The 26,006-nt window shown below is 42.5% G+C and overlaps 1 protein-coding gene across 2 annotated transcripts in view; it reads left to right on the top strand.

The window, feature by feature from the left end:
- UPF2 (UPF2 regulator of nonsense mediated mRNA decay) overlaps window positions 1-25,732 on the top strand; it is a 43,069-nt gene extending 17,337 nt beyond the window's left edge. The window contains exons 7-23 of one of the 2 annotated variants that reach the window (XM_034422104.3): window positions 1,556-1,618; window positions 3,415-3,518; window positions 4,643-4,728; window positions 7,408-7,516; window positions 9,526-9,639; window positions 10,330-10,446; window positions 11,794-11,979; window positions 13,755-13,958; window positions 15,363-15,638; window positions 16,836-17,019; window positions 18,361-18,500; window positions 19,743-19,847; window positions 20,748-20,846; window positions 21,444-21,611; window positions 22,436-22,577; window positions 23,848-23,968; window positions 25,394-25,732. In XM_034422104.3, the coding sequence (XP_034277995.2) occupies window positions 1,556-1,618; window positions 3,415-3,518; window positions 4,643-4,728; window positions 7,408-7,516; window positions 9,526-9,639; window positions 10,330-10,446; window positions 11,794-11,979; window positions 13,755-13,958; window positions 15,363-15,638; window positions 16,836-17,019; window positions 18,361-18,500; window positions 19,743-19,847; window positions 20,748-20,846; window positions 21,444-21,611; window positions 22,436-22,577; window positions 23,848-23,968; window positions 25,394-25,403 (2,228 nt within the window). In that variant the 3' untranslated portion in view covers window positions 25,404-25,732. The remainder of the gene's footprint in view (window positions 1-1,555; window positions 1,619-3,414; window positions 3,519-4,642; window positions 4,729-7,407; window positions 7,517-9,525; window positions 9,640-10,329; window positions 10,447-11,793; window positions 11,980-13,754; window positions 13,959-15,362; window positions 15,639-16,835; window positions 17,020-18,360; window positions 18,501-19,742; window positions 19,848-20,747; window positions 20,847-21,443; window positions 21,612-22,435; window positions 22,578-23,847; window positions 23,969-25,393) is intronic. The other variant, XM_034422105.3, reaches the window with a different exon arrangement.
- Window positions 25,733-26,006: the final 274 nt, after the last annotated feature.

Here is a 26,006-nt window from a genome sequence, read left to right as displayed (position 1 = left end):
TCATCTGTAAGTTGCTATTCAACACTCCTAAAATATACAGCTTGTAGTACAACAGCTTAACCTTGGAAGCAACCTAGGTGTAAGGAGAAGCTTCCTGTCAGTGAGAACAATTAACCAGTAGAACTGCTTGCCTCCAGAAGTTGTGAGTGCTCCATCACTGGAGGTTTTTAAGAAGAGACTGGACAGTCACTTGTCTGAGATGGCGTAGGGCCGTGATGGCGAACAGAGACATATCTATGGGCATGCGAGCATTGCCCTAGCTCAGCTCCAGGGCACATGTGCGCGCCAGCCAGCTCATTTTCGGGCCTTCCGGGCCCACCGGAAGTCAGGAAATGGGCCATTTCCGGCCTCTGGAGGGCCGGCGTGGGGAAGGCTGTTTTTGCCCTCCCCAGGCTCCCAAGAAAGCCTCTGGAGTCTGGGGAGGGCAAAAAACATGCCTACCGGGCCCACCGGGCCATTGCGTGCCAAAAGCAGGGGTCGCGTGTGGGGAGTCGCGCAATAATTGTTTCTGACCAATGTCAAGCCAGAGGGAAATCAATTATTTGTTTGCTTGAATTGAAGCAATAAGAGCAAACAGCATCACATGTTCCTCACACCCAATGGGCTTAGTATCAGATTTCCGATGTCTGTACGCATCAACATCTAACGCTTGCATGTTGGAGAAAGCAAAGGTGACATTTTGGGCACAGCTCCCTATTCCATCAATTCCCTATTAACCTTTTTTTTTTAACCAAGACACATGTCAGCCTAGTTGGAGGATTAGTAAATGTGGACTCAACTCTCTAATCTGGCTTCGGTCCCATTCTTTTAAAAAAAAAAAAGGAACACGAAACGCACTGTGGCCTACCTCACGGGGTCGTTAGGGTGAACGAGATGGCTTGTAAAGCACTTTGTGAGGTCGAAGGCACCATAATGGGACGTGTGTCCACTTGTGAGAAAGACGAGTCCTTTGTACGAACAGGAGAAGTATTGTCTTGTCCGTTTTTACTTAGCGAATTTCCTTTGCTTTGGTAGACAAGTTCCAGGTTGAACAGTAAGTGTAGACGTTTCCCTTGTCCACGATGAGATCAATTATTCTGGTTTGACAGTGAGGACAATTAATCAGTGGAACTCCTTGCCACCAGAAGTTGTGGGTGCTCCATCACTGGAAGTTTTCAAGAAGAGATTGGGCAGCCATTTGTCTGAAACGGTATAGGGACTCCTGCTTGAGCAGGGAGCTGGACTAGAAGACCTCCAAGGTCCCTTCCAATTCTGTTATTTTATTAATTCCTTTCTCGCATAAGATTTACTTTATAGCTATGCTTTTTCCTTTATCTAGTTTATAATGGCACCCAATATAAATTTTACGGTGGCATCCAATATAAACATTCTTCATGCCCCCAAATAGCATTTGAAATAGTCACTGTACACTTTTGGAATAATAAGTAAGACCATCTTGGAGAATTAATGTGTACCGAAAAGGCAAAGAGGCAATTAAGTATTAAGCTGTTCAAAATAAAGGTTTGCTTCAGTGCAATGTGTAAAAAAAATATTTTTCTATTTTTAACACAATTAGGCAAGAAACAGGGAGCAGATAGCACCGGAGCTGAAAATAGTGACGGAAAGCAAGCTGCAAGAAGTGAGTTTTGAGGTGGTACTAAGAGGAAGAAAGTGTTTTGAAGTAGATAAGCTTATAAGGGGCAGGGACTAGATAGAAAATTCGAGGAAGAGATCCAATTATCTGCAACCTGAAGAGTTACAGGAATATACCCAGTAGAGCTTTTCTAGGAACTCAAAAGATTAATTATTTAAGATGGATATTCTTTGCACTAGTTTCCTTAATAGATGTTAGAGAAAAATAATTCAGGTTCTTTGGTTTTGATGAATTTCAGTTGAGTGGTGAGCTTAAATTTTTAGGTTTCCTGGTTGAGAAGAACTTTTTAAGTATATTTATGAATGTATTTCTCTGAGCTAGCATCGTAACTAAATTAGAACACACACTAATATAGCACATTAGGCAAAGTGTAGAAAAAAATGTTCTTCCGTTTCAGGAACAGTTGCTCATCCAGTAAATTTCTCTGAGATCATCAGAAAATAATGAGAACAAGTGATACTAACTGTATTTAACTTGCCTTTTAATTACAGTTGTTTAATTTGAGCTCATCTCTTCAGTCACTTCAATCCAGTGGCTCTCTCTTGAGTTATGAAAATAGCTTCACCATTGTTTAGTCAACATAGGCTGTACGAATACAGGTAGCCCTCGACCTGCGCCCACAATTGAGCCCAGAATTTGTGTTGCTAAGTGAGACATTTATGAAATGACCTTGCCTCTGCTGTTAAGTGAATCATTTAAATTAAATTAGTCAAACTATTCAGTGAATCTGGCTTCCCCATTGACTTGGCTTCTCAGAAGGTCGCAAATGCGGCTAGTTGTTTTTTTTTTTACCCCGCCACCAAGTGGTACCCATTTATCTACTCACAGTATCACGTGCTTTCAAACTGCTGGGTAGGCAGGAGCCGGGGAGCGAGCGGCAGGAGCTCAACCTGTCTCACAGAGCCGGGCTCAAACTGCTGGAGTGCAGATCATTTTTGGGCTGGCAGTTCCGGCATCCTGAAGCCCGTTGTGCCACCACTTCCTCTATGTGGTTGGAAGTACACCAACTCCCATTTCAAATTCAAAGATTTAGTAGGAGAAACCATATACAAAACGTACAAAAATAGACACAAGGGCAAAAGGGAGAAAATCCGAGGCAAATATCCATGGTGAAGCTAGCTTTAAGGGGAAATAATAATAATATTATTATTATTTATTTGATGAAACCCTTCTAAAGTGCAAAGTGCTTTACACTTCTTAGCTTGGATTCCCTTGGAAAGGATCCTGAAGGGGACAGGCTCCATCCATTCAAGGAGTTTGATGAAATGTGAGAATATTCTCCTTGGGGGAGATAACATCAACTGATGAATGGATAAAGACATCAAACGGGGGGTTTAATAAGGAATCTGCAAGTCCATTTTATTTTCTAGATGGAAATGGATTCCTAAAATATTTATGCTCGATTTCTTCTACGAGAGGAGGAAAAAAAATCCAATGCAGCGTTTCATCTATCAGTTCCTTTCAAGTTACATTTACACGAGTGTTTTGCCCCGTGTCTCTTCTTAGGGGGTCATTGCATTAATTCTCCATTCTCTTTTACTAATCTCATATCTGTTTATTTTGTTTTTTCTCCCCTTGATTTTAAGCCTGAACTAGGTATTAACTGGGGTTTTTTTCCCCCGTTGAAAAAACAAAACAAAACCCACCCTATGATTCACTTGCTTACAGGGATTACATAATTCTTGGAGAACATATTTTTAAAATGTTACATTTTAGATGTTTGTCTGTTTTTGGCTTATCTCTCTCTCTCTCTCTCTTTTTTTTTTTAATGCTTGATTTAGAACAAGAAGATGAAGAAACGAGCACCGGATCACACCTAAAACTTATAGTAGATGCTTTTCTTCAGCAGCTCCCAAATTGTGTAAATAGAGACCTCATAGACAAGGTGAAATCCCCATCTCATATTTCTAATGGCTATTTCTACAGAATACAGTTGTCTTGATGTAGGCAGTCCTCGACATACGACCATAATTGAGCCTGAGATATCTGTTGCTGAGACATTTGTTAAATGAGTTTTGCCCAGTGGTGAAATGTAAAATTTGTTGCTACCAGTTCTGTGGGGGTGGCTTGGTGGCGGTGGGTGGGTGGTGGGGGGTCATGTGACTGGGTGGGCGTGGCCAACTACTACTACCACCACCACCACTACTACTACTACTACTACTACTTCTTCTTGTTCTTGTTCTTGTTCTTTTTTTTTTTTTTTTTTTTTTACTTTTTTAAAGCATTTTTTACTACCGGTTCCGGCGAATAGGTAGTAAAAAAAAATGCTTTAAAAAAAGTAGAAAAAAGGTTCGGAGGATCACGTGACACAGCGTCGGAAGCTTTTTTTTTTAACCTTTTTAAAGTATTTATCACTACCGGTTTGGCCGAACCGGTAGCATTTCACCCCTGGTTTTCCCCCTTTTTGCGACTTTTCTTGCCGCGGTTGTTAAGTGAAATGCTGCATTTGATAAGTTAGTCACACAGTTGTAAAGTGAATCTGGCTTTCCCCGTTGACTCTGCTTGCGAGAAGGTCACAACAGGAGATCCCGTGACACTCCCACCCCCCCGGGACTCCGCAACCGTCATAAATATCAGTTTGCAAGGTTCCGGAAGGGTCGTAAGTGTGAAAAACGGCTGTTAAGCCCCCTTTCTTTCAGTGCCGTTGTGACTTTGAACGGTTGCTAAATGAACTATTGTAAGTCGAGGACTTCCATTCTAACCCCCTTTGATCCCCTCCAAATGCAGAAAACCCCTTGCTAAAAGGAGTCCTGACAATGAATTTAAATAGCTTTTCCGATCTACGAATGCAAAGAAAAGGCATGTAAAAATTTGTTTCGATTATTAACAGCTGGAAAAAAAAAATATGATTCTGTCGGTTGGTCTCAGCCTGAAATCACTTGTGGACGGGAAGAAGCTGCTCTTCTCCAGCACGTAACTGGACTACGATAGCCGCTCGCATATCAGGAATTGGGTTTATGATTAGTTAGATTTAAACTCAGATTTCAATCTTTCCCTTTTCTTCCGCAGGCAGCCATGGATTTTTGCATGAATATGAACACCAAGGCTAACCGAAGGAAATTAGTCAGGGCCCTTTTCATCGTTCCTCGGCAGAGGTAAGCATCGAATTTAAATGTTGCATTCAAAAGTCGGGGTCTGAGATCTGAAGAGCCGTGGAAATGAATTTGGTCCAGACAGCACATTTTCCCCATAAGCTCTCTTCGGATTCTTAAAATCCATTAATATGCAAAAATGGGAGTATTTTATTTATTTAGTTCCTACACCGCCCATCACTTATGTGACTCTGGGAGGCTTACACCCTCATCCTAAAACCATATAAATACACAATGTAAAAGCATAAATCAACAAATTTGGGGATTGTTGTTTGTGACAGATTTGTCTGAAACTTTGTTACACATAAATTTGAAACAGCCATGGATGGTTTAGATCCTGGAACATTGAAACTTAGTTGTTGATATTTTTTTTTTTTATATCATTCTGTTACTACTCCACTGAATGTCACTTAATTGTTTTTCACTTAAAATGTGAGTCATCAATAAAGTAAGCTAAATGCATATAAGTACCACATCTGGGATGTTCTAAGAGAGAAAACTGCCATTCATTTTTAGGAAAGATTCAGTTCAGCCACAGTTTTGCATTTTTACAATTGCTAGACTTTAGTATACCTGTGAAGGATATTTGTGTATCCGCAGTTGTGGCCTTGTTCTTTGTTTACACACACACACACACACACACACACACTCCTAATGTCTATGCTAATATTTTTTTCCTTAAGGTCTTATTATCCATGGTATTAATACCCATGATCATAAGTTCAGGATTGCCCCAGATAACGACGACTTCCTCCATACAGATAGTTCTCGTCTACAACAGTTCGCTTTAGTGACCATTCGAAGTTACAATGCCACTGAAAAAAATGACTTATGACCGTTTTTCACACTTACGACCATTGTCGCATCCTTGTGGTCAGGCAATTTACATTCGGATGCTTGGTAACCGACTCGCATTTATGACGGTTGCAGTGTTCCGGGGTCACGTGAATCCCCTTTTACGACCTTCTGACCCGCGCAAAAGTCAGGGGGGGGGAGCCCGATTCGCTTCACAACCGTGTGACTCGCTTAAAAACTGCAGTGATTCATTTAACAAATGTGGTGAGAAAAGTCGTAAAATGGGGCAAAACCCACGTAACCAATTTCTCATTTAGAAACATAGATTTTGGGCTGAATTGTGACCGTAAATCGAGGACTACCAATACAGCTATTGGTCACCAGAGCGTCTGCCTGATTTTGCTTGGAATTGGAGGCTAAATCAGATCAAACTTCATTAGCGTTCATGTGACAGACCACGGTAAAATTCCAGGGAATAATTCGCGAGAATAAATTACAAATTAAGAACCTTCCCAGAATATTGGCAAACCATTTCCATATAGTTTCCAAGCAAAATAACTGGTTGTGTTTCTGAAATCATCTAAAGGCAAAGGAACCTTGGTTTTTTAAATATATCTAGTTACACTTTCCATATGAGCAATAGGTTTTGAAGTATTTTCAAATTCTTGGTGAAATCTTTGGAGTAACTCATTGGAAGATCTGGGCAGTCTGTAACGTAGCTCCTGTCCAAACATTAATCTTTACTCATTTTTGTGGTGGTTTTGATTGTTTTTTCTTATATTAGTCCTTGGAGTTAGGCCATAAGGAAAATAAAATACGGTTAACTCATTCTTAATACAAGACTAATTCAGATTTTCACCAAGGTGGTAAGAGCCAATATAACGTCTAACTTTTTGACAGGAAAAATTCAGATTTCAGTCTTTTCTCAGCCATGGAAATACATTAAGTGACTTTGAGTCAAATTTATTTCTCAGACTTAAAATTAGACCAACCGGTTCTTGTGGAGATAAAATTGGAAGTGTGTTATGCATATTGCCTTGAATTTCTTTGGAGAAAAGATGAGATAATCCAGGAATGATTATTTCATGAAAGAAGTGGAGACTTTTAATGTTAAATAGAGTCGTGGGGGCACAGTGGTTAAAATGCAACATTTGCAGGCTAACACTGCCCACTGCTAGCAGTTCGATCCTGACTGGCTTGAGGTTGATTCAGCCTTCCGTCCTTCCAAGGTCGATAAAATGAAGACCCAGATTGTTGGGGGCAGTACAAACTGCTTAGAGAGGGCTGTAAAAGCACTATGAAGCGGTATATAAGTCTAAGTCTATTGCTATGAAATAAGAGGCATTTATAAGTGCTATTCCTTCCTTCCTTCCTTCCTTCCTTCCTTCCTTCCTTCCTTCCTTCCTTCCTTCCTTCCCCCTTTCTTCTTCTCCATTCCTCTGAGCCGTAATGGCACAGTGATGAGAATGCAGGATTGCAGGCTAAGCTTTGCTCACTGCCAGCAGTTCGAACCTGACCGGCTCGAGGTTGACTCAGCCTTCCGTCCTTCCGAGGTCGGTAAAATGAGGACCCAGATTGTTGGGGACAAGAAGCTGACTCTGTAAACTGCTTAGAGAGAGCTGTAAAGTCATCGAAGCAGTATATAAATCTAAGTGCTATTGCATAATATTAAAAAATGCATTGGTTGCACTGGTCTCATAACTTCCCAGTAATATTTATAATTATATAATAGGTTCCCTAATATTACTGTTATAATTAATATATAATATATATAGTAACAGTGTGGTGCTTATATTGCAAATATCTAAAAATCAGATTAAAAAAACTGGATTCCCTAAATGTTCTTTGAAATAGAACATTTACCCATGGATTATCCTTTGTTTGCAGGCTGGATTTGCTGCCTTTCTATGCACGGCTGGTTGGTACTTTGCACCCCTGTATGTCCGACGTAGCAGAAGACCTCTGTTCCATGTTGAAGGGGGACTTCAGATTTCACGTACGTTTCCGTTGGTTTTCCATTAGATTGAGTTGCCCACGTTTCAAAATGCCTCTCATAATAATAGGGAAACTCAGAGTAAAAGGCCAGTGCTGTAACGGATTTTGTTTTTTTTTTTACATTTCATAAACTAGAATGCAAAATATTATTACATAATCTTAAAGCCTGACCGTGCACATATTCATGAGCACGCTTACTTCTGAATCTTTCGCCTGTTGTTTGAAAATACTGATTTTCAGAGCATTCCAGAACTTGCTGCCACATGGCATCGTTTCTTAAATTGCAGGCTTGAACAAACGTTGAGAACAGCAATTGAAAACCTGCATAGATTTCTTTGGGGTTCTTTCCTAAGCAGAATTGGCAGCCGGTTTAAATTTTTAGATACTTGCTTTTACAACATGTACGTTGGGCTCAGGGATAAAAGATTCAAATGGGAACTGCTTTTTCAATTTTGGAATCTTCTTAAGTATTGTACGGTACCCAGAAATGGAGGCAGGGAATATCCAACTACTATTCCAAAATATAATTGGTAGTTGACTTGTGAATTCCTTTGTCTGTTGTAAGTCAGAAGCAGAACTGTACTATAAACTTTGATAAATTGTTAATAAAAACCAGAGTGCTTTAAAAATACATCATCTTGCCTGCCATATATTATATACTTCAACAACATATATTGATAATTACCGATTTATATAACAATTATACTAAGTGTCTAGGAAATGTACTGGACACAGACACATAAAAGTTTCTAATTTCAGGTTTTCACTTATGAAGGAGTAATGAATTTTGTCATTAAACTTCTGAAGTCTTTTTTCCTAAAGACAAAGGTGTTAGCTTTCTTTGTGGGTGCAACTATTTTCTGTGAATCCAAGGGCTATTTTATACACACCTGGTTTTAAAGGGCAGCTCAATACGGTTTAAATTATTTATATTGTTTCTGCATTCATTTTAATATGTATAATCTCTGGAACAACGTGGTTACTCAATAAATAAATTTTAAACAATTTAAACCTCTATGGAGATTCTCAGTCCTCCAGGTCCTGGTTGTCCCAAAGGTGCTTTTTCAAGAGGCAACTGGACTTCCTTTGTTTTTCCTTGAAGACGTTTCGCTTCTCATCCAAGAAGCTTCTTCAGCTCTGACTGAACCATCCAGTCAGAGCTAAAGAAGCTTCTTGGATGAGAAGCGAAATGTCTTCAAAAAACAGAAAGTCCAGTTGCCTCTTGAAAAAGCACCTTTGGGACACTTTAAACCTTTGTTAAATCACAAGATTTATTTTATTTTTTATTTATTTATTTTATTTTATTTCCAATTTATATACCGCCCTTCTCCCTGAGGACTCAGAGCGGTGTACAGCCAGAATTAAGAACATGAAATACAAATATTAAAAAAACAATTAAAATATATATATAAATTTGGCCCAAAAATTAAAAATCACAAACCAATTAAAACATTTAAAAATTTCTTCTTAAGCCAGCCTGGCTTGCTGGAAAAAGTGGGTTTTTCTTGCTGGAAAAAGATTCATTTAAAGATGAATCTCTCCAAACAACTATTTTCAGATCCTTTAAATATTATGGTATTTAGATGGTAGTACCGGGGAACTAACTTTATATGACCCTGAATGGAGAGACAGAAATATTTTGCTGCTATAGTTCTGGTCCTCCATTGTAAAGGCAGCCCCCACCTCAAAGTTGTGAATGCTCCAACACTGGAAGTTTTAAAGAAGAGATTAGATCATTTGTCTGAAATGGTAGAGGGTTTCCTGTCTACGCAGGAGGTTGGACTAGAAGACCTCCAAGGTCCCTTCCAGATCTGTTATTCTCTTCTATTCTAAACCACTATTTATTTATTTATTTATTGGCTCAATTTATATGCATTTAGCATATAAATTTATATTACATTTAATATTTAGCGCATTCCAAATCAGCAAACGGAACTTGTGGCTGCTTAAGGTGTAACAAAGTGTACATTGTCACATCTGGATAAAGTAAACCATCATCCTTGTCTTCAGGTGAGAAAGAAGGACCAGATCAACATCGAGACGAAGAACAAAACCGTGAGGTTCATTGGCGAGCTAACTAAGTTTAAGATGTTCTCCAAAAGTGACACGCTGCATTGTTTGAAGGTTAGTGTTCATGGATTGGATCCTGTCCCTTCCTTATGACTAACTGGAGGGGATCATGCTTCAGAATGATCTTATAAAAAGGGATATGCGTAGTTTGAATTGTCCGTAATGATGCTTTATCATTTAAACAATTTTGTTTTTTATAAATATATATATTAAAGGTTAATGTTGCAGATTGGAGTAGAATATTCAAATGCGTTTACTTGTGTCCCAAAATAAGCTTTCTTGAGATCTAAAAGAAATATAGACGGTCCTCGACTTACGACCGTTCGGAGTTACAACGGCCCTGAAAAAAAGTGACTCGGGACCATTTTTCACACTTACGACCATTGCAGCATCCCTGTAGTCACGAGATTTACATTGGATGCTTGACAACTGGTTCATATTTATGACGGTCGCAGTGTCCCGGGGTGACAAGCAAAAGTCAATGGGGAAGCCAGATTCACTTAACAACCGTGTGGCTAGCTTAACAACTGCAGTGATTCACTTAACAAATACAGTGAGAAAATGCATAAAATGGGGCAGGACTCCCTTTACAAATTTCCCACTTAGCAACATAAGTTCTGGGCTCCATTGTGGTCGTAAGTCGAGGACTACCTGTACAGCGTGCAACATACGCTGACCGCACACGAACGTTTCATCGCGAAATCCCCTTAAATGGTAATTTGCAATTCTGCAAATTCTTGGCAGATGCTCCTGTCTGACTTCTCCCATCACCATATCGAGATGGCCTGCACTCTGCTGGAGACCTGCGGCAGATTCCTCTTCAGGTCTCCGGACTCCCATTTGAGGACCAGCGTTCTCTTGGTAAGGATTCTATGATATATATATCTTTCTTCTCATGGTCAATATTCTTCTTCACGGGAGAAGAATATTCTGAACGGAAAGGCCCAGGATTTACTTAGGGAATTTGCAGGGGGTCAGCCCCACAAATAAGATCTCTTCAGCTTGCTTCCTTCCTTCCTTCCTTCCTTCCTTCCTTCCTTCCTTCCTTCCTTCCTTCCTTCCTTCCTTTCTCTTCTTTCTCCCTCTTCCTCCTCTGTCTCCCTCCTTCCTTCCTTTCTCTCTGTCTCTCCCCTCCTTTCTCCCTCCTTCCTTCCTTCCTTCCTTCCTTCCTTCCTTCCTTCCTTCCTTCCTTCCTTTCTTCATATTATGGATCATTCTGGTAAATACAGAAGCTAATTCTAGGGCTAGAGTGAAATATTATGATTGGGCTATAGGTATATTTTGAGGGCACGTGAAATAAATAATCTTGGAAGAAAATTGCAAATGTCTCTTCTTCCTCTATCAGCCCTCTGGGTGAGTTCATAAGAGTGGCACTTTTATTGACTGTTGGCAGGATGCAGGTTAAGAATTCAGTTGTTGTTCAGTTGCTAAACCAAGTCCCATGGACCACACCGTGCCAGGCCCTCCCTGTCTTCCACTGTCTCTCCGTGTTTGGCCAAATCCATGTTCATTGCATCAATGACACCATCTAACAATCTCCTCCTCCATCATCCCCTTCTCCTTTTCGCTTTCCATCTTTCCCAACATCGGGGTCTTTTCCAAGGAGTGTCCTCTTCTCATTTGGTGGCCAAAATATTTGATCTTCAGCTTCAGGAGCTGAAAGAATGAATACCTCTTAGTAAATTAGTGAGAGGATGTGATGGCTCAGCAGTTAAAGATGCTGAGCTTGTTGGCTGGAAAGCTGATATTATGTTTGAGTGCCGCGCGAAGGGGCGAGTTCCCATTCCTTGCCTCAGCTCCTGCCCATCTAGCAGTTCAAAAGCATGCAAATGCAAATAAATAGGTACCACTTTGATGGGAAGGTAACAGCATTCTGTGCACCTTTGGCATATAGCCATGCTGGCCACATGACCACAGAAAATGTCTTCGGACAACACTCCCTCAGCAAGAAAATGGAGCATTGTGCCCTAGAGTCAGACACCAATCGGACAGGGAAAATTTTACCTTTTACCTAAGTAAATTGTTAAATCTGTATTCCAAAGCTTCTGACTTGGTTAGGGAAGGATGGCCACAAGGCTTATCAAAACCAAGATCTAATTAAAATTTTATTTTTTCATGTATCAGACTTGGAAACCAGCCGTCTCGCTCGCAAAGCGTCACGAAAACTGTGGCTTTCCTGCTCTGAATGTTTTCGCCTCTTGTTTCTAGGAGCAAATGATGCGTAAGAAACAAGCAATGCACCTTGACGCGCGCTACGTCACGATGGTGGAAAATGCCTACTACTATTGTAACCCTCCCCCAGCGGAGAAAACGGTGAAAAAGAAACGGCCTCCCCTCCAGGAATACATCCGGAAGCTGCTCTATAAGGATCTCTCCAAAGTCACCACTGAAAAGGTTCTTTGTTTTTTCTTCCTCTGTAGTCGGCATCGATACGGAGAGAGATTAGCCCTTATTCGGGGGAAACAGAATTGGGGGTGGACGAAGTTAGGCAATTACATGGATTAACATTTTTATTTCTCACTGTTTTGCGATCCTTAAGGGACGTTGGCCCATTCTGTAAACGAAGAACCAAGGTGGAAACCAGATATTTTAAAATTTAACAATGGCGGACCTAAACGTTGAGCTTAAAATGAAAATATTGAATCCATATTTGATTCACAGATCAAATAATGCTTCTCAGGTTTCTTATCGATAATTAAGTTCCCCTGCATAGTTTTTCTGCATTAGGTTTAACGTGTTTAGTCTCCAGAACAACGTGGTTATTCAATAAATAGTTTAAACCAACATTTCTTAAGCTGGGTTTGCAGATAAGCTTGCAATGATCACTAAAGCGCAGCCAAATGTAAGCCGGCTTGTTTGTTAACATCATTTGTTTGTGGCACCTTAAACAGTTTCATTTGTGGAAAATTCCTACCTGCCACAAGGTAAATGGCTGTTTACAAGCTGGTAACAACTACTGTTTCATCACGGGTTTTTTTTTTAAAATGCTTTCCTTGAAAGGTTTTTGAATTTTTAGAATTGGTTGCCTGTAGCTAGCAGGGTTTACCTAGTGCCGTGATGGCGAACCTATGGCATGCGTGCCACAGGTGACACGCATAGCCATATCAGTGGGCACGCGAGCTCAGCTTTGGCGCACATGTGTGCACTGGCCAGCTGATTTTCAGGCCTTCTGGGCCCACCGGAAGTTGGCAAACGGGCCGTTTCTGGCCTCCGGAGGCCTCCGGGATGGGTGGGTGGGGAAGGCCGTTTTCACCCTCCCCAGACTCCTAGAGAGGCTCTGGAGCCAGGTGAGAGAGAAAAATGGGCCTACCGGGCCATCGCGTGCCAGAAGGGGAGGGAGCACACGCATGCGTGGGGGGCGCATAAAATTATGAGTGTGGGCACATGCACGCATGACACCCCCCCCCCCCCGCATGCCTCCTCCTGGCACGCGATGGCAAAAAGATTAGCCATCATTGGCCTAGGGTACCTACAGATCTGGAATTTATTGTGGTAACAGGTCATGAAGAGAATATGAGTGTCAAAAACTGTGTGGTTTTGTTTTGGAATATTATTGAAAATTCTCAAACCTTAAGCCTCCATTCAGCAGATGTTGGATGCAACAGACAAAATTTCACTTCAGACTTTACCCCGGAGAGATCAGGATCACTGATTCAATTTACTTCAACTTCTGACGATTTATAAATAATAAATGTAAATTTACAAATATAAACAAAACCTAAATAATGCCAGTTTATTCAGTCATGGGATTGCACGGCTTATTTTGGGTTTAATCATGGATGCCTCTTTTCTTTTAGAATTAGGAGCCTGGATAGCTCTGCAGACTAAGCACTGTAATTTAACACCAGCTGTCTGCAATTAAAGTAAGTTCGAATCTCGCCAGGCTCAAGGTTGACTCAGCCTTCCATCCTTTCTAAGGTAGGTGAAATGAGGACCCAGATTGTGGGGGCAATAAGCTGACTTTGTATAAAATATACAAAAGTATGAAGGCTATTGCTTAACGCACTGTAAGCCGCCCTGAGTCTCCAGAGAAGGGCGGCATATAAATCAAATTTTAAAAAAAATGAAATTAAAAGTTTTACTCTTTTAACAACCAACTAAATGTATGTATCCGATTTAAAAAAACCAACACTCGTGAGTTATTTAAGGTTCTTCACAATTTTGCTTAGGTCCTGAGACAAATGCGCAAACTGCCTTGGCATGACCACGAGGTGAAAGATTACGTGATCTGCTGTATGATCAACATTTGGAATGTGAAATATAATAGCATTCACTGTGTAGCCAACCTTCTGGCAGGACTGGTCCTTTACCAAGAGGACGTTGGGATTCACGTGGTGGACGGAGTTCTAGAGGATATTCGATTAGGGATGGAGGTAAAAGTACTTTAAAAAGCTGCTCCCGCTATTTAAAAAAAAAAAAAAAAAAGGCGAAGTATATTTAAATTAAATTTTCTTGTGGTTTTATGTCCCCGTCGTTAATGATAATGTAGAAATGCCTTACAGAAGGAGAAATATAAACCTGGATCGAAATAGCTGCGTTCTTGGTGCTCCGTAGCATCCTGGCCAAGTTCTTTGGTAGTGCGGAAACGTACCGTATTTTTCGGAGTATAAGATGCACCTTTTTCCCCCATAAAAGAGGCTGAAAATTTGGGTGTGTTTTATACTCCCGAATTTAGCTTTTTCAAAGCTTTTTTTCAGACCTAACGAGGCGCTAGCGAGGGAAGCGATCTCGGTACTTTGCTCTGACTCTCAGCTGTTCTTTAGAAGCTTTTTTTCAGCCCTAACTAGGCGCTGTACCTGCTTTTCTCATTGCTGCTTCCTCTCAGCTGTGCCTTAGAAGCTGTTTTTTATCCCCAAGCAGGGGATAAAAAAACCAGCAAACTAATGCTTGCTAAGGACGCTAGCTAGATGAATACCTGGTAAGCAGATTTTTTCCTCTATTTTCCTCCCCAAAAACTAAGCTGCATCTTATACTCTGAAAAATACGGTAATTTTCTGCGATGTGAATAGACAGAAAATCAGAAAAGATTTGATCCTGCATTCTCCCTGGTGGCTCCCGTATGTTAAGGAAGGGAAAAAAATGTTTTATGTCACCTATCGTGATCTGACTTAGTGGGGTCCCCATTTGGAAGTTTGCAATGAGACCCATTGCTTATAAACATTTTCCAAACTCTCCAATTACATATAAACATAGAGGTATATAAACAGACAGCAAACCCCAGTCCTTTCTAGCACTGATGATGTTCCCTAGTTGGGTTACAAAATGTCTGCAAGAAAATATCCAAGCTCAGAGACCTTCAAGGACCTCCTCCTCCTCCTCCTCTGCTTCCTCTTCTTCCTCCTCCTCCTCCTCTCTGCAAACCCTTCTAGCACTGATGATGTTCCTAGTTAGGTCATGAAACTTTGGCAAGAAAACAATCAAGCTCAGAGAGCACCAAGGACCTCTTCCTCCTCCTCCTCTCCCTTCTAGAACTGATGATATTCCATAGTTGGGTCATAAAATGTCTGCAAGAAAATATCCAAGCTCAGAGACCCTCAAGGACGACCTCCTCCTCCTCCTCCTCCTCCTCCTCCTCCTCCTCCTCCTCCTCCTCCTCCTCCTCTCCCTTCTAGCATGGATGGTGTTCCCTAGTTGGGTCGTGAAATGTCTGCAAGAAAACCCCCAAGCTCAGAGAGCACCAAGGACCCCTCATTTCAATCCTGAGCTACAAATAACTCTCTTCTCTCGGAAGGCGAGAACGCTAACTTTGCAGCTTCTTTCTTTTTCTTCTTTTGAAGGTTAATCAGCCCAAATTCAATCAGCGGAGGATCAGCAGCGCTAAGTTCCTCGGCGAGCTGTACAACTACAGAATGGTCGAATCGGCGGTCATCTTTCGGACTCTGTACTCGTTCACGTTGTTCGGGGTGAACTCCGACGGCACGTCGAGTCTCCTGGACCCCCCCGAACACCTTTTCCGAATCAGACTGGTCTGCACCATCCTGGACACCTGCGGGCAGTACTTCGACAGGGGATCCAGCAAGCGAAAACTGGACTGCTTCTTGGTCTACTTTCAGGTAGGGTAACCCTCCGGCCTCGCGGGCTGCTTTACAATTCCCGCGCGTTATGCTGTCTCCCACGCTAAATAAAATCGATAAACATGACCCGGACAAGAATTGCGTCATTCGGGGCGTGTCAAACTTGATTTCATTGAGGGCCGCATCAGGGTTGTGTTTGACCTTGTGGGAGGTGGGTGGGCGTGGCCAGGGTGGGCGTGGCCAGCTCGACATCACTTGTGTTGGGCCGCCTGTGGCAGCCCAAGTCCTCTGCTAGTGGGCTCCCGAGCTCTGTTTTCAGCTGCGACGGCCTCCTGCAACCCTCTGCCAGCAAAAACGGACCTTGGGAGGGCCGTTTCCAGGGCAGCCTCGTGGGCCAGATCCGGCCCATGGATCTTGAGTTTGACACCCCTGACGTAATTGAATCAAGTGGTCAAAGTGAAAAGAGGAAGGGAGGGAGGGAGAAAGGAGATGGATTAAGCCAAGCCATGGAATAAGAAAGCATTTGATAAAACAGGTCCTTGGATTTCATCCCAGCCTTTACTGTATACGGGTAGTCTTTGGCATAACAATTCAGAAAGGTCAGGAGTATCTGTGCTACAGACAGACAGACAAGGAGAATGTCTTAACGGAAAGAACCATGCCACTGTATTATTAATTAATATTTATTCATAAGCGCATACATTTGTGCCATCAGGTTGCTTTTCGCCGCATCGGAAATAGCAAAAGAGTTGGAAGGGACCTTGGAGGTCTTCTAGTCCAACCCCCTGCTCAAGCAGGAGACCCTGTACCATTCCAGACAAAATGGTTGTCCAATCTCTTCTTAAAAGCCTCCAGTGTTGGAGAAGGAAGGGAGAGGGGAAGGAAGGAAGGAAGGAAGGAAGGAAGGAAGGAAGGAAGGAAGGAAGGAAGGAGAGAAGGGAAGGGAAGGAGGGAAGGAAGGAAGGAGGGAAGGGAAGGAGGAAAGGAAGGAAAGGAAGGAAGGAAGGAAGGGAAGGAAGGAGGGAAGGGAAGGAAGGGAAGGAAGGAAGGGAGGAAGCTCTTAACCAATGGCCACCGATAAATTTGAGGCGACTCTGTTTTAGACAAGATTTTTTAAAAAACATTAACTCGCTCGCTGAAAGGAATTCCTGGCTGATTCGACGAACTGGAGAAGCTGGGCGTTTACCGTGCGGTGATATTTTTGTGTGTGCGTTGTGGTTTTTTTTCCCCTCCCAGAGGTATGTTTGGTGGAAGAAAAGCTTGGACGTATGGACAAAGGATCACCTCTTCCCTATAGACATTGACTATATGATCAGCGATACGTTAGAACTGCTGAGACCGAAAATAAAACTTTGCAATTCTCTGGAAGAATCCGTGAGGCAGGTACAAGAACTGGAAAGGGAATTCTTAATCAAACTAGGTAAGACTGCCACGTCGAGGCCAGAGGGAGCTGAAATTCCCACTTTGATATATATATATATAGATATATATATTTGGTAGCACTGTTTATAAAATTTGAGATGTCTCCGGGTAAGTGGGTATAAATTTTCCTCTTGTCTCCATAAGTGGGGAGGAAGTGCTTAATTGATTAATTAATTAATCTGGCAGCGTACCAATTTAATAAATAAGGGTCCTCAGTCCAATTTCCTCTTCATCATCATCATCTTCATCAAGAAGATGTATATTCCACTACAGGTTGTTCTCGACTTAACAACGGTTCAATTAATGACGGTTTGAAGTTACGACAACACTTGGGGGAAAAAAAGGGACTTGTTTTTCATTCTTACGACCGTTGCAGCCTCCTCAAGGGTCACGTGATCGAAATCCAGATGCTTGGCAACTGCCTCATATTTTGGACGGTCGCAGTGTCCTGGGGTCACATGCGGTGCTGGAATGCTGCCAGTTTAACAACTGGTTCGGTGAGCGCGCGGTTTGCGTGTTCTTAGGGCGCTTGAGCGCAGCGCTGAAAATGGAGCATTTAGAAACAGCTGCTTACCTTCCAAGTCAGCAACAGTGATTGAGATGAGCTACAAAGCAGGAAATAAAGGACAGGATAGTTCAGGGGCAGGCGGGTGGGGCCAACTGATTGTCGGCGCTACCGATTCACCCGAACCGGCTGAATTCCACCTCTGGTCACGTGATCCACTTCGTGACAATGGGGAAGGTAGATTCCCTTCACCACCACGTTGCTAGCTTAACAACTGCAGGTGTGGCAAAGTGGCAAGGCTTGACACAACCCACAATGGAGGAATGATGGAGTTTACGGAGAGGGTTGAATTTAAACACCGACTTTTATACGGCTGTCTGAAAACCTATTTTAGACTTTTTGGGTGAAATGGAAAAAGTGCACTTAGGATTTGTGATTTTGATTATGTGGGGTAAACACCTCTGGGGAACTAGAAAGAAAAGTGAGCTTTTCTGTAATCATCGAGTAAGAAATTCTTTTGTAATTGTACTTAATACTTACTGCAAAATAAATTGGAAACCTTTCTCTTTCTTTCTTCTTTTCTTCCTTCCTTCCTCACTCACTCACTCCCTTCCCCTTTCTTTCTCTTTCTTTCCTTCTTTCTTTATCTCCCTTTTTCTTTCTTTCTTTCTCTTTCTTTCCTTCTTTCTTTCTCCCTCCCTCTTTCTCCCCCCCCTCCCTCCTTCCTTCCTCTGTCTGTTTATTGGTCTGTGCTTCATTTTTCTGCTCTTTGTAAAACCTTTAATTAAAAAAAACCCCACACATAATTCTTTTCTTCTTCCTTTCCCCTCTCAGGTCTTATGAACGACAAAGACTCTAAGGATTCCATGACTGAAGGAGAGAACCTGGAGGAGGATGAGGATGAAGAGGAAGGTGGGGTAGAGATCGAAGAACAATCTGGAAATGAAAGCGAAATAAACGAGCCAGAGGAGGAGGTGATTCTCTCTCTCATAACTTTCTTAAACAGAGTTTGGAAGAGTGGCTGATAGAACTCTGCCCCCAATTCACAAACAAATACCTGTTATGCTTAAAGCCTACAACTCAACTCAACTGAGGAGAAGTTTTATATATAATTTGGGTAGGCCAGGAAGAGTAGGCCATGTTCATCCCTGCCCAGAGTGTTCACAAGATATAGTTAAACAATAATAATAATAATAATCCAGGGGAATTTGTTTGCACCATGTGGCTGCCATCTTTAACCATATCCGACGGTGACTCTGTTCCCAGCTGTGATAATTTACTAAATAGAGTATTGTTGAAGGGTAGTTTCTGAAATCCAGTTGAGAATATCGGTAATTTTGTGATTCTGTGATCCATTGTACACAGATTTCATTAGAATCTCATGCCTTCTGATTTTTCATGTCAGGAACAACTGGACAGGATAATTAACTTCAGAGTGAATTTTGAAATAGCTCTGAAACGATGGCCAAAATATCGTTAATAGAATAGAAGAGAACAGAACACAACAGAACAGAATTCAGGATAGGATAGGATAGGATAAATAATATAGAATAGAATAGAATTCAGAATAGAATAAAAAAGAGAAAATAATATAGAATAGAATAGAATTCAGAATAGAATAGAATTGAGAAAATAATATAGAATAGAATAGAATTCAGAATAGAATAGAATTGAGAAAATAATATAAAATAGAATAGAATTCAGAATAGAATAAAAAAGAGAAAATAATATAGAATAGAATAGAATTCAGAATAGAATAGAATTGAGAAAATAATATAAAATAGAATAGAATTCAGAATAGAATAAAAAAGAGAAAATAATATAGAATAGAATAGAATTCAGAATAGAATAGAATTGAGAAAATAATATAAAATAGAATAGAATTCAGAATAGAATAAAAAAGAGAAAATAATATAGAATAGAATAGAATTCAGAATAGAATAGAATTGAGAAAATAATATAAAATAGAATAGCAGTAGAATAGCAGTAGAATAGAATAGACAACAGAACAGAACAAAACAGATGGAAGGGACCTTGGATCTGGAGGCAAGTAGTTCCACTGGTTAATTGTTCTAACTGTCAGGGAATTTCTCCTTAGTTCTAATAGTTCTTAGATTAAGTTCAGCAAAGCTTGTGCACAAAGGCTGTGAAGATGGTAATTGGTGTAACTCCTCTTAAAACGAGAGGCTGTACATTAAATCTCTTGATCTTTTCAGGAGGGGTCGGAGAATGATGATGACGAAGGAGAAGAGGAAGAAGAAGAAAATACCGATTATCTCACTGACTCTAATAAGGAGAACGAAACGGATGAAGAGAACACGGTATCTATATCTATATCTATATATATTATAAAAAGTGCTAAAATAGACTGCCTACAAAATTAGTTTTGGGAGAAAAAATGAATTTCCTTTGGTTTGAAAAAACACCTGCAAACACATCATATCTTATCAATAGTTTTAAAGAGAGAACACCTACATAGGTAGATGGGGTCCCATAATCATTAATCTCCAGACAAGCTGACCTCAGGAAGCAAAAAAATCACAGACCTCTTTCATGTCAGCCTCATCCTGATGCGATCGAACGATCAGCTATTGATCAAAGATTAATATCCGATCTCCCCTATTGACTTTGGGCTGAGTTGAGAGAGAGAAAAGTCGAATAAACTCTTTATCTTGACCTGATTTGATGCCCCCATCTTAGAATGGCTGGTGCTCTTTTCCCCTTGAAAGTTACCTAATAAATTCAGAATTCAGAATAGAATAGAGCTGGAAGGGACCTTGGAGGTCCTCTAATCCAGCCCCTTGCTCAAGCAGGAGAACCTATACCATCTCAGACAACTGACTGTTCAGTCGCTTCTTAAAAACCTCCAGTCATGGAGCACCCTCAACTTCTGGTGGCAGGCTGTTCCACTGGTTAATTGTCCTCACTGTTAAGAAATTTCTCCTTAATTCCAGGTTGCTTCGCAGAAAATATACATCAGCCAAAAAACCCCCATAATGGTGCTATTTTCTTTTTCATCCCTTTAAAAAAATAAATAAATTATTAAACATTAAAAAAAAACAAAAACAAAAAGGAATCTTTAACAATCTTTCCTTTTCCACAAGTTAACGTCGGTAAAGAATTTCTTACTTATACATTTTTTCTCCCTTATTCTAATGTATCATTTATACATATACTTCTAATATTAATTTATCCCCTTTTTAAAAAAATATATATATCAGGAAGTAATGATTAAAGGAGGCGGGCTGAAACGGGTCCCCTGCGCGGAAGATGAAGATTTTATTCAGGCATTGGATAAAATGATGCTGGAAAATTTACAGGTACGGATTGATTTTTTTATACAGTCGTGCAAAAATGTCGCGTTTCACAGAACTCCCTGCTTCTTGAAACGACGGTGGAATGGTTCCAATCTTTTGAAACTTGGCTGCGGTCGTTAAGTTGAGGACTTATCTGAGGAATACCAATACAGTTAGTCCTCGAAAATATGACCACAACGGAGCCCCAAATTTCTGTTGCTAAACGAGACATTTGTTAAGCGAGTTTTGCCCCCATTTTACGACCTTCCTTGACACAGCGGTTAAGCAGATCCTTGCAGTTCTTAAGTTAGTCATACGGTTATTAAGTGAATCTGGCTTCCTCATTGACTTTGCTCGTCGGAAGGTTGCAGCTTTGCTGGCTGAGGAATTCTGGGAGTTGAAGTCCACAAGTCTTAAAGTGGCCAAGGTTGGAGACTCCCTGCTCTAGATCTTTTCTTGGCGGCTCCCTAGGTGGCTCAGCGGCTAAGACGCTGAGCTTGTCAATCAGAAAGGTTGGCGGTTCGAATCCCTAGTATAGGTCTCCTGCGTAGCGGGGGGGTTGGACTAGATGACCTCCAAGGTCCCTTCCGACTCTGTTACTATTACCTGTTTCCCTTGCAGCAAAGAAGCGGAGAGTCGGTGAAAGTGCACCAGTTGGACGTGGCCATCCCTTTGCACCTCAAGAGCCAGCTGAAGAAAGGACCTCCCCTCGGGGGCGGGGAGGGAGAGTCTGAATCCGGAGACACCATGCCTTTCGTCATGCTGACGCGGAAAGGCAACAAGCAGCAGGTAAGGTTACGCCCTGGTTGCACAGGTGTAACCCTTTTTAATCCGCTATTAACATTTCAGGTTAATAGCAATAGCCCTTAGACTTCTATACCGCTTCTCAGTGCCCTCTCTAAGCGGTTTACAGAGTCAGCCTCTTGCCCCACAACAATCTGAGTCCTCGTTTTACCCACCACGGAAGGCTGAGTCAACCTTGAGTTGGTCAGGATTGAACTGCTGACAACGAGCAGTAAGTTAGCCTGCAGTACTGCATTCTAACCACTGTGCCACCACAGCTTCCTTCCTTCCTTCCCTCCCTCCCTCCCTTTCTTCCTTCCTCCGTTCCTTCCTCCTTCATTTCCTTCCTCCCTCTCTCCCTCCCTCATTTCCTTCCTTCCTTCCTACCTTCCTCCATTCCTCCCTCCCTCCTTTTCTTCCTTCCCTTCCCTTCCCTTCCCTTCCCTTCCCTTCCCTTCCCTTCCCTTCCCTTCCCTTCCCTTCTTCCTTCCTCCCTCCCTCCTTTCCTTCCTTCCTCCCTCCCTCTCTCCCTCGCAAATATTTTCTCTTTCCACCGTGATCGAGAAACCATCTGCCGCTGTTTAGGATTGAAGTTTCAGCCTCCCCAGTTGGAGGCTGTGCGTCTTCACCTCTAGGCCACCGCACCACTATTCGCACATTCCAAATACAGTTCTCAACCCCCCCCCCCCCCCGGGGACCTGTCACATGCCAAGTCGGTGGTGCCAATGAGAGAATAATTCCCGGGTTCCCTTCCCTTGCCCTGTAAGGCCACGTTTAGTCAGGAACGTCTTCCTTTCTTTGGATTCTTAGACCGGCTTCTGCTCTTTCAGTTTAAAATCCTAAACGTGCCGATGTCCTCTCAACTGGCCGCGAACCACTGGAACCAGCAGCAGGCCGAGCAGGAAGAGCGTATGTGGATGAAAAAGCTAACCTTGGACATCAATGAACGGCAGGAACAGGAGGACTATCAAGGTAGGGGAGACTCCTGTTCAGTTTTATAATCATGATGGTGAACCTATGGCATTCGTGCCAGAGGTGGCACGCGGTGCCCTCTGATGGCATGCGAGCTGTCACCCCAGTTCAGTTCTGCTGGCATGTGCTTGCGCCTCCTGCAAGCCAGCTGGTTTTTGGGTCTCTGCCACGCATGCCAGGGGGGAGGAGCGCAGGCAGGGGGTATGCATGCACAGGGGGCGAGATGTATGCATGGAGCCCCCATGCACAGGCACATGCTGGGCCCACACACACATTGCATTTTCGGGGGGGTTGGGCACGCTTTGGGCACTCGGTCCGGAAAAGGTTAGTTGTCACTGCTCTATAACGTTAGTTCTCCATTCATTCGTTAGTTCTGCAGCGTTAGTTCTGCAATTCATTCATTGCAACCATTCATTTAGTGACGGTTCAAAATTACAATGGAGAAAGCGGCAGCCTATCCTTGCACTGGAAACGGGTTCTTGGTTGTGATAGTTTCACACGCTGTTGAGAAAATAATATCCCACCCTGAACATTGCAAATTTCTGCCCGAGAAGTCTTTCATCATTCATCAAATGACAAGGATTTGTTCGTTGAGGGAATTGGGGGACTTCTGATACTTGTTAGAAATGTCCCTGGCGCTCTTTTTAATTCAGAAAGGTGATGTGAACAGCTGAGAATTACTTCATTCTCAGCTTAGTCCAAATTAAGTCCAAAACAAATTCTTCGTAAACAGTCCTTCGGCCTTATCACCAACCTTTGTCTATTTGGCACCCTGCCAAAGGCTTTTCTTGGCAAAAGTTCAGAAGCAGGAGACGCCGACAAGAAACAAATGTAGCAACGTTGCTTTCCTACAAAGATCCCAAGAGCCGTTGCTGGTCTTTTAAGCCTTCTGAGAGGGGCCAATCATCTCCTGGCCTTACTCCCGAGTTGTCCTTTTTGCTTTAGCTGCTCCTGCCTTCTGGCAGCTCTTCAGATGCATGCACTAGGAACAGGCTTCTGCTGTTCCTCTGCCTCTCTGCTGTCAGCCTCTGGAGGCTCCGGAGTTCGCGCATCACTCCCAGATGGCCCTGGCCCCATCTCTGCCTCCTACGCAGAGCCCTCGGCCGGGCCTTCCCCTGACTCCAGGACTGGCCCATGGTCCTCCCCAGCCTCCTCACTGTCCAACTCCACTGCCAGCTCCGCAGGCTGATGGTGGACCACAGCAAATGGACAGTGCTCTCCCTCACCCTTCAATTTATTTCTTAAAAAAAACAAAAATTTTCATCCACAGAAATGATGCAATCCTTGGCTCAGCGGCCGGCTCCAGCAAATACAAACCGAGAACGGCGACCTCGGTACCAGCATCCTAAGGGAGCCCCTAATGCTGATCTCATCTTTAAAACTGGTGGAAGGTAAGGATCCCCAGGGCAGAGGTGTCAAGCTCAAGGCCCGTGGATCCATGGGCTGGATCCGGCCCATGTGGTGCTTAGATCTGGCCCGCAGGACCGCCCTGGAAACAGTGAAGGACCGGCCCACGGTGCCTCTGCCAGGAAAAAACAGAGCTTGGGAGGGCTGCATGCGGTTTTCCCGAGCTCCGTTTTTACTGGCAGAGGGTTGCAGGAGGCCGTCGCAGTCGAAACAGAGCTCGAGAGCCTCTGGCAGAACCCTCGGGCCACCACAGATGCCCCCGACATGAGTGACATCATGCTTCCCCCCCAGCCCCCCTGACGTCAAACACAACCCTCACTGAAATCGAGTTTGACACCCCTGATCCAGGGAATAACGTGGGATTATTCTGTGGTTTTCGGTTTTTGCACTGCTCCTGATTTCAGAACTGAGAAGTCTTTTTAATTTTTAAAGGGATAACAGTATCCTCGAGCAAGAAGACAGTTTTGCTGGAACCCGAGGAGTTCTGCCTTGAAAACCTTAGAGCAGAAATCACAAACATGACTGAAATTATTATTTGCTAGCTGATAACTTGGCGTTGCCCGGGTATTTATTTATCCAGTCCTGTATTAGACAAGAAGAGCAACTTCACCCCTGAGCCCTGATTTTGGCGAGAATTAAATTAGTTAAAAATGCCCCCAGAAGCGTCAAGTAAAATGACAACACCTTGTTGTTTTGCTAGCTGATCCATGATCATTTGATATGTTTTTTTCTGATCTTGATTTAGAAGTGGCTTCTTATCCACGATATAGGCACTATGCTGTTGGACGTTGTAGTTCTTTTCTCGTATGTAATCTGCGTGAAGTACATTGTGTCGGTCTCGTAGTGGTGCAGGCAGGCCAAGTTACAGTAATGTTTCATTGATTGTGGCCTCAAGTATAATCGAAACCTTGTTGAAAATGTCCGGACAAAATGTAATTTCTAATGTTGGATTTTCCCCCTTACCAGAGGGAGCCCCCTTGTGGAGTACTGTGAAGCCGTTACCATGGCAACTCCACTGTGCTGCACAGTAGAAGCCATTTTAAGGCAGTACAGTAGAAGCCATTTTAAGGCAGTACAGTAGAAGCCATTTTAAAGCACAGCAGGCTGTATCTTAACAACACCCCCCCCCCCGAGAGGGATGTCTTACCCCCACAGTATTTTTTTCCAAAGAGTAAGTCATCTGTGTACCAAGTTTGGTTGAAATCTCGAGGCATTCCAGAGTTATGCTGGAACATACATACATACATACACACAGAGCCATTTATATATATATAGATTTAGTGTATGGTGAGAACAGGACAGAAGAGAAATAAACATACACACACCAGGGCTTGCACCACCTCGTACGCTCAATAAGCGAATAAATTTCTCTGCCGTCCTTCTGACCCTTTCCTCCTTGTCTCTCCCAGGAGACGTTGATCCAGCCGCAAGAGTCATCTCACATCAGGTCCCGTATCTCCAATGTTGTGGATTAGTGGAGTCCTCCAGCAATTAAACCGAGAGCAGCGGACACATCTGAGCATGTCAGTCTTCAAGAGAGTTGAGCGATGGGCAGGCTGGGGGCCGTAGAGCAGGATGCACCAGCCTCTTATTAAAAAAAAAAAAACACAAAAACAAAAAACAGAAATAGTGGAAGCTTCCAGTCATGGCCTATCAAAACCGAAAACAAAAGCATCTTGTTACGGATACCGTGTGCTGCGAGGGTTAACCTTTTCATGAGAACAGAATAAATGAGATGGTTAACTTGACCGGTGGAGCAGTTCAGTTAACAACTTAAAATAAGAGCAACTTTTTTTTTAAAAAAAAAATAAGATGGATTACGCTGGAACAGAGAGAGAGAGAGAGAGAAGAGACAGTTTTGGTGGCTAAGTCTGGGGAGGGAGGGGGAAATAATAAGAATTAATAATAATAAAGTTAGAGCGGCGTTTTCACGGAACGACGCGTGGCGGTGTGCCAGGAGATAGTGCTTTCTTTGGGAGGGACGCAAGCCAGGTCTAGAGAAGTCATAAAACAAGGACTAGT

Source organism: Pantherophis guttatus, chromosome 7 (assembly GCF_059756535.1).
Source record: "Pantherophis guttatus breed Tessera chromosome 7, ASM5975653v1, whole genome shotgun sequence".
Classification (NCBI taxonomy): domain Eukaryota; kingdom Metazoa; phylum Chordata; class Lepidosauria; order Squamata; family Colubridae; genus Pantherophis; species Pantherophis guttatus.
This window is presented reverse-complemented; position numbering and strand designations above follow the sequence as displayed.